At 44.4% G+C, this 12,042-nt stretch overlaps 1 protein-coding gene across 3 annotated transcripts; it reads right to left on the reverse strand.

The window, feature by feature from the left end:
- Window positions 1–448: 448 nt before the first annotated feature.
- On the reverse strand, window positions 449–9,736 carry chrna1 (cholinergic receptor, nicotinic, alpha 1 (muscle)). Of its 3 annotated transcripts, XM_010741112.3 has the most exons (10): window positions 9,576–9,734; window positions 5,177–5,319; window positions 3,311–3,355; window positions 2,969–3,078; window positions 2,691–2,886; window positions 2,371–2,608; window positions 1,669–1,892; window positions 1,475–1,589; window positions 1,278–1,402; window positions 1,066–1,194 (listed from the first exon to the last, which is right to left on the reverse strand). In XM_010741112.3, the coding sequence occupies exons 1-10, from the start codon at window positions 9,628–9,630 to the stop codon at window positions 1,066–1,068; spliced, it is 1,380 nt and encodes a 459-aa protein (XP_010739414.2). In that variant the 5' UTR covers window positions 9,631–9,734. The 3 variants fall into 3 exon arrangements, with proteins under 3 accessions (XP_027131915.1, XP_027131916.1, XP_010739414.2); XM_027276114.1 differs by having other exon boundaries at window positions 449–1,194; window positions 1,278–1,589; window positions 9,576–9,736; XM_027276115.1 differs by lacking the exon at window positions 9,576–9,734 and adding an exon at window positions 5,415–5,448 and having other exon boundaries at window positions 449–1,194; window positions 1,278–1,589.
- Window positions 9,737–12,042: the final 2,306 nt, after the last annotated feature.

The raw sequence follows: 12,042 nt of genomic DNA on the forward strand, positions 1-12,042 counted from the left end.
AACTGCTGACAGCTGTAGCTGCTGTTAGATCAGTTCGTCAGCTTGGCGGTGAGCTCAGAGCGACGGGTACCCGTCGCTCTGAGCTCACCGCCAAGCTGACGAACTGAGTGTTTGTACCAACAGGCGTTATGGACGACCAGGAAGAAGAAGAGGAGGTAACCAGGCTCAGCAGCTTCTATGGACATGATGGCAGAGGAGCAGAGAGTGAAGAGGACGCTGACGGAGGAAGCTAAGAAGAGAAAAGGAGAGAGTGAGCGAGCAAGAAGCCGCCGGACAAGAGTAAATGTGGGACTGACTTTTAGTGGTTGGTGAGAGCTTGGTGAAATAAAAGGCTGAAAGACAGACGCCGAGCTGGGCTGATGCTGCTGGACTAGTCAGTGATAGTAGTAGTAATAGTTTTTGATCAGAAGTAAAGTAATCAGAACAAATACTCGAGTACAGCTGAAACTTATATGCAGCGTTGTTTTAAGAGGAATTTCGATGTAACAAAGCAAACTTTACCACTGACTCATGAATATTTGCACAGTTCACGATCTTGACCCATAAATATACAAATGAGAAGTTCACAAGTCGAATGAGCGTCAGACAAAACAAACAATAAAACTTCCAGGCAGGAAAATATCTTGTCTGCACTCAAAGACCGTCACTGTGTCGTCAACCAGTTTGTAGTAAGTCTGTCGTCCTTCCTGTAACCTGTCAGGTTTCTACAGACATTCTCAAACCTCAAATCAAGCTGCCAAAAAAAGACAAAAAATTATTACTCTCATGTTGTTCACATAAGAGTAATTCACCAGAGTGAATTGCAGCATGTAGAAAAACAACTAAAACAATAAAAATCTTCAAGTATGACCCCTCTAGATCATGAGACTCATGCCTTTAAGATGCCTGGATTTGCCTTTTAACTGCAGTCTCCTTAAAAAAAACACAAACTTCAAAACTGTGTCTGTTTGTGGGAGAAAGACAGCGAACGCATCGTGAACCAGTCCAACGATCATCAACTCTTTTTCCCGATGCATCTCTAAAGTGTCACGTCTATCCCGATATGCTCCTGTGTCGCGGGGGCCTCTACAGCATGTTGAGCTCGATGAGTCTCCCGGCAAAGACGGCGACCGTCCCGATGATGCACACGGCCATGAACACGCAGAGCAGGATGTGGTCCAAAACCATGGCAACGAACTTCCACTCCTCCGCCGCCTGGATGGGGACGAGATGAGGAGAAGGGATTAGTAAGTGATCTGTTCGCCATGATGAAGTGGGTTTATCCATTGTTGTCTTACATTGTTCGATTCCTCGTCTGATTTCATGGTCTCAGCGATGTACTTCACCCCTTCGATTGCACTGCGGACATCAGGGTTTTTGGTGATGGGAGACTGGTAGGTGACGCTGGTGGGGGTGGGGTTACCTGCAGAGGAGAGGTTGTAGTTGTTGGGGATGCACAGAGGGAAACTGTCAAACTGTTCAGCTGTAGTCTTACCTGAGATGTCAGAGATGTCCATGTCAGTCGGGAACAACCTCTTTTGTCGGATCTCCTGACTGGGACGCTTCATCGTTGAGAAGAACATCATGTTGGGAATGGTTTCGATGAAGACCTGAGTGACAGACGGACGCAGGTATTGATTACATCCCTTCTTTATCAGAGAAAACGATCGCAGGTGATAAAAACCGAACCTTGCGGATCCACGGGGGCATGGTGTGCGTGCTGGGCGAGCGGTGATGTGTGTTGATGACGATGACGGTGATGATGATGGAGGCGATGACAAACACCATCGTGAACAGCATGTATTTCCCTATGAGGGGGACAGCGCTGGAGGTGGAGGGGATCAGCTCCACGATAACCAGCAGGAAGACAGTCAGAGACAGCAGGACGGAGATGGAGAGGGTCATCTTCTCACCTGGAGTGATGGACACACACTAGTCAAGTTTCTGCCAACATATTATAAACTGGTGATGTTTGAGTGTTTTCTCTGTGAGCTTGTGTCATAGAATCACATCTGGAAATGGGAATAAGTTCATATAGTACGAGGAAATTACTGGAAAATTCCAATCTGTGAGTCAAACCTTCAATCCTGTTGGATTTAATGGTGTTTCCACATATGAAAGTTGCCCTAAAGGACTATGAAAATATGTTTTCCACATTCATAATACATGCCACATGTGTAACATTAAACAAAGTGGTGAAAATTGGGCATTAGTTTCAGATTTTGGGGGATTTTTCTGTGTCTGTCTGAATCTGGGTTCACTTTATTCCCTGAAATGTGTTGCAGTCTCTAGACTTCTTCCAGACGTTGTATTCTCTTTGAATGTTATCATCAGAGGGTTATATCTTTCTGTCCAAACACAAAGTTGTACGAACAAAACTTTTTTTTTTACCAGAGTCAGTAGGCAGGTAGAAGACCAACCCGGTGAGAAAAGAGAACAGCATGCAGGGAATGATGACGTTGACGATGAAGTAAAGAGGCAGCCGCAGCATCAGGAAATGGTAGGTGATGTCGAGGTATGGAGTGTCGGGGCAGCAGGTGTAGTAAACCCAGTGTTTCCAGCTCCTGTAGTCCTTTAACACCCATTCACCCGACTCCATGAAGTTACTGAGGTCAGGCCGATCACTGTCCTGGAAGAGCGTACAGAAAGGGGGATTTGGGATAAGGTCAGTATGTTTTAGGGTTCATACTCGTGTAATTCTACAAACTCACTGGGTGGATGGCGACCAGCAGTCCATCATACGTCCAGGTTCCCAGTTTCATGCTGCAGTTTTGCAGGTCGAACGGGAAATGCAGGACGATAATCTCACAGTAACTCTTAAAGATGGCCGGAGGGTTCCACGTTATCATCCCGTCGTTCTCCAGCAGGACTTTAGTTTCATGGATGATGGCGAAGTCACCGTCAGCGCTGCAGAGGAGAGGAGAGGAGGAATGAGAAGGAGCTTTGAAGATATTTAATAAAGCAAAGAGACGAAGAACGTGTGTTTTACTTGTTGTATAGAACCAGGTCAGGTTTCCAAATGTCGGTTGAAGGGACTCTGATCTTCCTGATGCCTCCGTAATCATCTGGATTCCATTTCAGGTTCACGTCCAACCATTTCTGAAGATCAGGGAAGACTAATTTATTAAGTTACACGAGCAGTTACTGTATGTTTGTTGGTAAAACATCGGCAGTCATGAGCAAAGCTATGCATTACTACTGTAACTTTAAATAACAGAGACAGTCTTTGTTATGTTTGATTCATTTATAATGTTGCATAGCCGCTGAAGTTCATTGTCAATCTTTGTTATTGGCTCTTCTGTACGACTCTAAAACAAACAAACACATTTACCTGTTTGAGACGGACGTTACTGGTCACAATCTGGTTCACTTCATCCTGAAAGACGCGGAAACAATGAATGAAACAATCAGAACCAGGTGTAAAGACCTAATATGTACGTGTTTCTGCTTCCTGTTGGGTGTGTCGATGGGCGTGGCCTCTGGTTTCCCCCCTCTCACCTGTCTAGACACCTGTTCCTCATCATCCAATCAACCTCTGCAGTACAAAAGGCTTCCTCAATCTCACAGTTCTTGTTCAGTAACTGCTTTGGCAGCACATGCTTTGGCCAAACTCAGAGCTATGTGAACTTCTCCAGAGTTCTCCAGGATCTCATGACCTCCACCTGCCGTGCTCAGCTCAGTTTCAGTTCTGAATGTTGCCAAACCACACTGGTGTTTGTGTTCTGGTCCTGCTAAATGTTCACCGCAACATATTCCTCATTAAAATATGAACAATCAATTAAACTTGAACGTGACTTTGGTTGAAAAAGTTTTCTACTGCAAAGACAGACGGAAGCTTGTGGGAAGAATATGGACACTGTGACCTGAGGCTGGAGGAAAAACATCTTTTCAAAGTCTTCCAGGGATTTTGATCCATGGCCATCATCTCTACAGAGCGAGGACACAGAAGGAGAACTTCGAACAGTAAGAGCAACTCATTTTAACCTGCTCCTGTCTTAATGGCCGCCGTGCCTGGTTCTGTCGTGGTGAACGTGGCCGCCGAGCCTGCACGGCCTTTTACCTTCAGGTCTCTGTCGCCTTATAGCGAGTGCTTGTTAACTGATGGACTCTTGTGAGTAGCGGCCTTGGTCTTTACAGTAAGCCTGAGTTGGACAAATCTCTGTATGTCTGCATTGGTTTGGCTGCCATGCTATCACATGCTGTTTCTACCTGCGAGCAGATGAGGCGGGAGGTGTTGTGTGTTATTTTCTTGGCATGAAATTTCATCCTTTCTGTTTTAACTGATTTTTTTTTTTTTAAACCAAGTAAAGATGCATGTTATTTTCTGCACTGTGTGTAACATAAGACGTGCTGCAGCATGCTTTCACTTCACTGGACTGTTGTGGTATTCAAAACAGTGACTGCCACAGTGTGTGTGTATGTAGAGCCATTTTTACAATCTGTCAAACATTTCGTCTGCTGCTGCGTCGACTGGAGAATGTGTTAAGCACATTGTGATGCTAAACAACTGTGGTCCTCCTTATTTGGAAACAGTGCAGTCTAAAGTCTAGTCGTGGTAGTATTTGTTTTAATGGTCGGGTTGCAAAATTCCAGGAATTTACAAAATAGAAAACTTTCCATGGGAATTTACTAAATTGTAGGTCGGCCCTTTAACAGGGAACTTAAATATAGTTGGGAAAATATATTTTAGCATCATCTTGACTAAAACAACCAGATTTCCTGCAGGTCCACTTGAATATCTGCTCTTCCTCAGTCACATGCACATAGCACACTGCTTACTGCAGGGCTACTGAGGCCACGCCCCCTCTACCTGCACAGGTGATCTCTGTACCTGGACCACACTTTAGAGCCCAGAGCACACAGAGACTGTTGAAGACACACATTTGAGTCTGTGGACTACATAATATTGTTCAATGAAATAATTCAAACTTGATAAAGTTCTACTTACAAATAAATCTGTTGGAATGTTTTTGTTTTATTTTGCATGTTTGGAGTTTCAGGTTTTGAATATTTCCAAATCATAACCTGCTGGTCATGTATTACTGTTGAGTGATAAATAGCTTGTAGAACTGTTGTGTGAAGGAATCATCACATTTAAGGTCGTGCTGTTATTCTGAATATCAGCACAGCTTCCATCAACTTTGCAGCCGTGCAGATATTCGGTACGACATATTGAATTTAATAATCAAACGCTTACCACACTGATCAGCTGTATTAGCTGCAGTCCCACAGTGACCTTGACAGCCTCACTGAAGTGGTTGACGGGACGAACCACCTTGTTGTAGCCAGTGAACAGGTCTTTGACCAGACGTGTCTCGTCCTCTGAGCAGAATATTGGACCTAGGACACACAGATATACACAAACATTCAGTCAGAGACTTTACTTGTGCTGTACACACACATTACACACACTCGTAATTTTATTTTGGCCTCACTTTGTCTGAGTACCGGCATACCCAGCTGACGCCCATGTCCCAACAAATGTTTTCACACAGGAACTGAAATCACAGCTGAAGCGAGTCAGAACTGTGATTCACACAGCAAACATCTCCCTGGCCTACAACCGGCAACCTGAAACCCTTCAACGTGACTGTGTGTGTGTGTGAAAGAGAGAAAGACGGGAAGATAGAGGACTTATCGGATGAGAGAGGGGCAGCAGGGACAGGCACATGCAGACAGATCAATAGCAGTCGAGTGCCTGGCGTGCCATGCTGGTGAAAAGCCTCCGTCCGCGATCGAGTCTGTTTCTGTCTAAGTCTGTGGAGCGAACCTAATCTGAGTGCTAAGAGGGTGTTTGGGAAAAGCAGCCCCGGTCAATCCACTTGACATTAAGTCTGGATCAGTTAGAGTTCAGCACAGTTAACCTGCGTTTAACACCTCTGCGTATAAAACGTGTGTCCAGCTCGCAGACTTACAGTCCATAAATGATGCTATGTCTAAAAATGTACCTCAGCTCACTCATTCATTATTTGCTGACTCATAGTGGGCCTGTGTTCCCTCTGCAGGCTGTTAGGAGGAACTGCATTCACGGCTCCAATCATACTTTATTCAAGCCTGCAAGCCAAATGAATGCACGATTTCCAACACAGGCCAAGTTTGTTGAGCTAAAATGCTGGATAGTTCTGATCAGATGCCAACAGACGAGGAAACAAGTCTGGGTTAAGCAGCGGACATCAGACCATCCAGATGAACAACACATATGTAACTCTCTGTGCTCGTGTATGCGTTCATCCTGGTGGTCGTGTAACCAAAGGGATTCTTGCAGTTTGTCCGTGTCTCTTTGTTTTTTAGTTTCAGAGGTGACCTAAATATTTGAACTGGCGGAGAACTCAGTCCTGGACTGTGGTTCTGCAGAGGTCTCATCTGTAGTGAACCTGACATGCTTTGATGAAAACTTCAGATTCGTACGGGGAGCACAGTATTTTGATTTGTTGGTTAGATTGATTCATAGATTGGTCTAAATTACTCAATGCAAGCGTCTTTTCCTGTATTATATCCCAGAATATTGGACTACATACACGCTGGTACTGATTTGTCTGCAATACTCCAACATCGGCTGACTAATATATCGGTCGGACCCGGTATGAACTTCACTTTTTGTTGTTCTGGCTTCATTTCCACCCACGCTCTGCGGAGCCGGCAGAGGAGGAACTGCCGAGATGGAGACGGCTAGAGAAGCTCGGAGAGACTACGTCCAGTTTAAAACTTTAATGCTTCGCACTACAAACAGGCTGTTGCATCACCTTTGTCCATGTAATCAAAGTTAGAACATGACACAGCAGATTAGCAAACTGCTGGTAGCCAGGTTGTGACCCAGGTTACATCCTTTGCATGTTATTTCTGGAATCTGCTGGCGACCCGCACTCAGCCTGAACCGAGCAGGCTGGGATCCTGTTTCATTTAGCTGGCAAGAGCAGAACACACACACACACACACACACACACACACACACACAGTTTGTATTGTTTTTGCACCCTTCACGACTTCTTTTGGGATCTTCCTCAGATGTGGAGGAGGACTGTCGTGTCGTGGTGCACGGCGCTGATGTTCTGTCAGCCTCAGTCTCAGTCTGTCTCTGGCCGCCTGCTCGCCGTCTGTTGTCCCACGAGCACGCTTTGATCTGGCCTCATACAAAAATAGAAGGGAGGCGGGACAGAGCAGCCACTTGGAGCTGTCAATCACCGCCTTGCTCTGCAACTCCAATTTCCGCACGACCCCGAAGTCAACGCTGCAAAATGAACCGGCCGAGGCTCTTTGCTGAAAACAAGTGGACGTGGAGATTATTTGGAGTTTCAGTCCATGAGGACGTGGACGTCTGCCAGCTAGTGACCAAATGTCACATGACAGCCTCATCCGTCTGCTCCCAGCCTCCAGAGAATGAGCCTGATGACTTATTGTCAGTAAATAAAAGAGTTCTTCCTCAGTTAAAGAGGACCGTATGATCGGTGTCAATAGATGAAACGTTTCTGTTGTTAATCGTGTAGCTGTGATTTATTAATGAGTCCTTTTTTTTTCTTCTTAAAGGTCCAGTATGCAGGATTTAGTGCCAACTAGTGGTGAAGTTGCAGATTGCAACCAAATGAATACTCTCCCACGCCTTGCTTTGTAGACATACAGGCCTCATTATAAGACAACAAAAACACAAAGATTCTTATTTTCAGGTGTTTATACACTAATGAAAACAAACCATTAAGTATTATTTTCCATTCCTGCTTATAGATCCTCCTAAATTTTACACACTGGACCTTTAAGACTGAAAATTGAATCACACATCACGTCTTTTCTCATCGGCTATTTGTGCTGTCTGTTTGTGAATCACTTGAAATGACATGGACTGTAGGACAGGTTGATTTTAAACAGCACAACATAATGAGGATGTTGATTATGAATAGGAAGACTTCCAGAGGGGAAACAAGCAGCCCTGACAAACAGGATTTGTTATGCTACCGAACTTTGTATTTAATATGACGTTATTTTGTTTAAAAAATCAAGTACTGGAATCCCTTGAAAATATGAAATGAACCACAAAACACAAAACTCTGTTCATCTCAACTCTTTGTCTTTCTTTAAACTCCTCGATGAGCTCGTTACTGCAAACTAAATATTGTAAATTTAATCCAGCATGGTTTGATTATTGGTGATTATTATTATTGACCTTTGACTTTTGCTCGGTTTTGTTCCCACTGCTGAGTCCTCCAAACCGTTCTGGTCTTTGTCGTTTGCTTCTGCAGATTAATGCCATACCAGATATGTTCTGATTCACTAAAGTCAGACACAATATGAGATCAAGAAATCTCCATTTTCGTTAGCTTGTTATCTTGACTTTTGCGATCAATAATTATTCTCATTATCAATCGAGATGCTGCCAGAACCGTGTTACTTCACAGCAGGTATGAGTAGATCAGGTCGATGTCTTCTTGCGTTCCCCTGCTTAAACTCCAGGAAGAACTGGAGAACATTTTTATCCTGAAGAACCTTTTACTGAGCTGTTTAAAGGAGCAGTGTGCAGCATTCAGAGGCATGTCGTGGTGTATTTGCTGACTCATCCTTGAAGTTTTCAAAGCGGAGTTTGTAAAATACACGAGTACTTCATGTGTGCTGGATTCATTTGCAGAACTTCGTGCTCCAAACATTTGTTTAAGAAAATCATTGATGACGTACAAATGTGTAAAGTGCGACACATTTGTGGAATTCAGGGTGCGCCTCTGTTGTCGGACTGTCCGGTACTTGAAGTTTAATCCTTCCCAAGAGGCAGCATGTGTTCTGGTCCAAGTGTCCTTGAACACAGACCCTAACCCCCCCTCATACCTCCTCACTGACGAGTATAAATCTTTCCTGAAGTGGACATCAGCTACAGTCAATGACTCAAATATGAATGCGGCGAGGAATGCCAACAATGCAGAGCTGCCCTTTTTTTAGGTTACCTGAAGGACAAACGTCAACGCTGACAGAATCTCAGATATTTTATACGATCATAAAGTATAAGAATCCTGATTGAAATGATTTCATATTGTTTAGACTGTGTAGATATCGCTGGCGTCAACGTGATGAAGCCAAGTCTTTAATTCAGTGGATCAGACGGAACCGGATCAATAAACTGTTTGACAATGAATGTTCTATATCACAGTTTATACATTAATAATATGAAATCAAACCCAATGATGAAGCATTTTCTTCACATTGTTTACCCAGTGTGCATTGCTTTTTTTGGTTCCCGTGCCATGTGTCTGGAAGGTGTCTCCTGTTTCTGAGCTCGGCCACCTGACAAGAGTCCAGTCTCTGGAGAGATCTGAACTTTCTCCACAGAGAATATGAATTTAGTAACATGCAGAGTACTCGATATACTTTCATAGAAACAGCTTCAGATGAAGCTTCATGTCTCGTGTTTCCATAAACACACGTACATTAAGAGCAGCTAAAAGCTGGACTGGCAGTTGGTGAGATCTCATTTCGTTTCTTTCTTCTGAGAGTTTAAACCCAGATTTAGTTTTATCGGTGTCTACTAACCGACTCACAGCCCAAACACACACACACACACACACACACACACACACACACACACACACACATGCACACACTCACTCAGGAAGACTTACCAGCAAATACACTGAGAATCCATGCCAGCAAGATGTGGACCTTCCAAAAGTTCATGACTCCAGCAGACGTTTACCAAATCTGCAGCATCCGTTTATTAATAAGCAGTTAGCAGGTTAGCAAGCTACCTGAAGAAGCAGACGTGAGTGTGTGTGTGAGAGATGCAGTAAAGTACTGGGAAGGTGAACTGGCCAGTAAGTGAACTCTGAGCTCTGGTTTCCCCCCCAGTCAGTCAGTCAGTCCGTCCACCTCCTCCCCCGCCCAACAACATCCCAACCTCTCAGCACACTTCAAGGCACGGGAGACAGCTGGGTGTGTGTGTGTGTGTGTGTGTGTGTGTGTGCGTGCGCATGTGTTGCATATACACAAATCAACACAGTCATCATCATCATCAGTCTTTTTTTCTTCTCACGGTGATGACTCCAGGATAACATCTTATATCAGCGATATGGAGAAGCAGAGGGCAGTGGGTGGCACAAAGACAGAGAGACAGACAGACAGACAGACAGACAGAGAGACAGTGTAGTGGACAGACACAGAGACAGGAAGGCAGACAGGAGGACAGCTGAGAGCTGTCACTGATAGAATGAGAAGCATGTCCACACATGCTCTTACCGGCACACACACTGTACCCAGCACCCTGCCAGCGCACATGCTGTGACAGGAAGTGTGTGTGTGTCTCGGACTGAACAACTGACCAGTTCTACATCTTATGAAGACAACAAAGGTTTAAGGTTTCACTGCGTAGTTTCATGTTTAACTTGGCGTCCCAATAAAGTCGAGAAACACGTCTCCACATCACGCTTGGCTTCTCGTGTGTAACGTCAGATCGAGAGTTTTAGAAAATTTTGTTTAACATTGTCTGAATAAAAACAATAAAAAGTTCATGTTGGACATCCTGTCTGAACTTGTCATGTTTCCCTTTCCGTCCACTAGATGGCAGTAAACGGTTGAGGGAGGCTCAGAAGCTCACAGAGCAGAGATTCTACCATGGATGGGGCCCGTGGGTCGATTTTCGATGTCTGATTTAATAGAGTGAAACCCATTTGATCCAGCCTTTATGAAGCCTCGAAGATAGAAACTACACACGGTTAGCAGTTTATATATCCTGATATTTCAGCTGCAGTCAAGGCAGCTCGCCTCCTTCTGCAGATGGACAATATTTTCTAACATTTCTGCACGTTTGTGCACAAGAATCCTGCAGGACACATCTGTAGCATTGTGCAAGAGAAGAACTGTGTAAGCATGTTGTTTATTAAGTAAGTTACTGTGAATTTCAGGTAAAATGGGCAACCCAGAGTCAGTCATCACAGTTGCACACAGTAACGGGTATTTCAATGATGATACGGTACAACCTTGTTTTCTTAACGCTTTAACTTCGGGAGTGTTCATGACTGATGGTTTCTCTTGAGACGGGGTTGAGTCTGGGGCAGTTGAACTTTCACCTCTCACCCAAAGGGCTTCTTCGGTTCTGAAGTTGCCCCAGTTTCAACCGCTTCTCAAAGAAAGATGACCCGGGCGACTGAGAACCTTCACAGACTTCATAACTGATGAACCGAGTGTTGAACTTTGCCTTCAGTTGACATTAAACTTGAAATACTGTGTCCTGACTGAGAGGCTCAGACTCAGAGTTATCCACGTCTTCCCCGTGTGTCATCTGCTCTTTAGCAGAGAAGATTCAAAGATTACTGGAAGCTGATATTTAATGATGTCATTAGTTTATTGCAAGTCACTCGTATGAACACAAACCTGAATCGACTGCCATCACCACTAGATGGCAGTGCAAGACTGAGAAACCACAGCAAAGGCACCGGGCTTGATGACAGACAGTATGGCCTCCACTCGGCAGGTTGTGTAATTATAGTTTTGTGTGTGTGTGTGTGTGTGTGTGTGTCTGGCACTCTCAGGTACACTTCTCTCTGAGCGTCTGTACATTTTCCTTCCCGCCTCTCTGTTTCTGTTCAGAGGCTCACACTCAGGCTGTCAATCTTCCTCTGTGATGCCGTTCAAACTTTTAATTTTCAAATTATATTCGAATAAGCAACAGATGTTTGTGAACACGCTGTTTCAGATGAACCGCTGAACAAGTAGGTGAGGGGAAAAAACTTCTATAGCAAATTCTTAATGATTGCATTTAAAGCAACATTTCATAGAAAGTGATTTAGCGCCTCCAGTTTCAGAGTGTAATCCCACAACAACATCACCCAGGTCCCCAGCAGCAGCTGATATCACTGACTAGTCCAGCAGCAGTCAGCCCAGCTCGGCGTCTGTCTTTCAGCCTTTTATTTCACCAAGCTCTCACCAACCACTAAAAGTCAGTCCCAGTCCCAGGACCTTGGACTCTAGCTTGCCTAGTTTTCCAGGGAGTGTTTAGGCCACAGGTGTATCCTCAGGCTGCTCGTTGTCGACTGATATTTCATATTCGGTAACAACAATTCATGCATCTAGAAATAGTTCAGACATACTGTA

Source organism: Larimichthys crocea, unplaced genomic scaffold, assembly GCF_000972845.2.
Source record: "Larimichthys crocea isolate SSNF unplaced genomic scaffold, L_crocea_2.0 scaffold307, whole genome shotgun sequence".
NCBI classification, from domain to species: domain Eukaryota; kingdom Metazoa; phylum Chordata; class Actinopteri; family Sciaenidae; genus Larimichthys; species Larimichthys crocea.

Coding starts and splice junctions, on each gene's coding strand:
- chrna1 (XM_027276114.1), bottom strand. CDS start 9,630: ATGAACTTTTGGAAGGTCCACATCTTGCTGGCATGGATTCTCAGTGTA. Junction 2,887..2,968: donor GACCTGGTTCTATACAACAA/GTAAAACACACG, acceptor TCTCCTCTGCAG/CGCTGACGGTGACTTCGCCA. Junction 2,609..2,690: donor TGCTGGTCGCCATCCACCCA/GTGAGTTTGTAG, acceptor ACGCTCTTCCAG/GACAGTGATCGGCCTGACCT.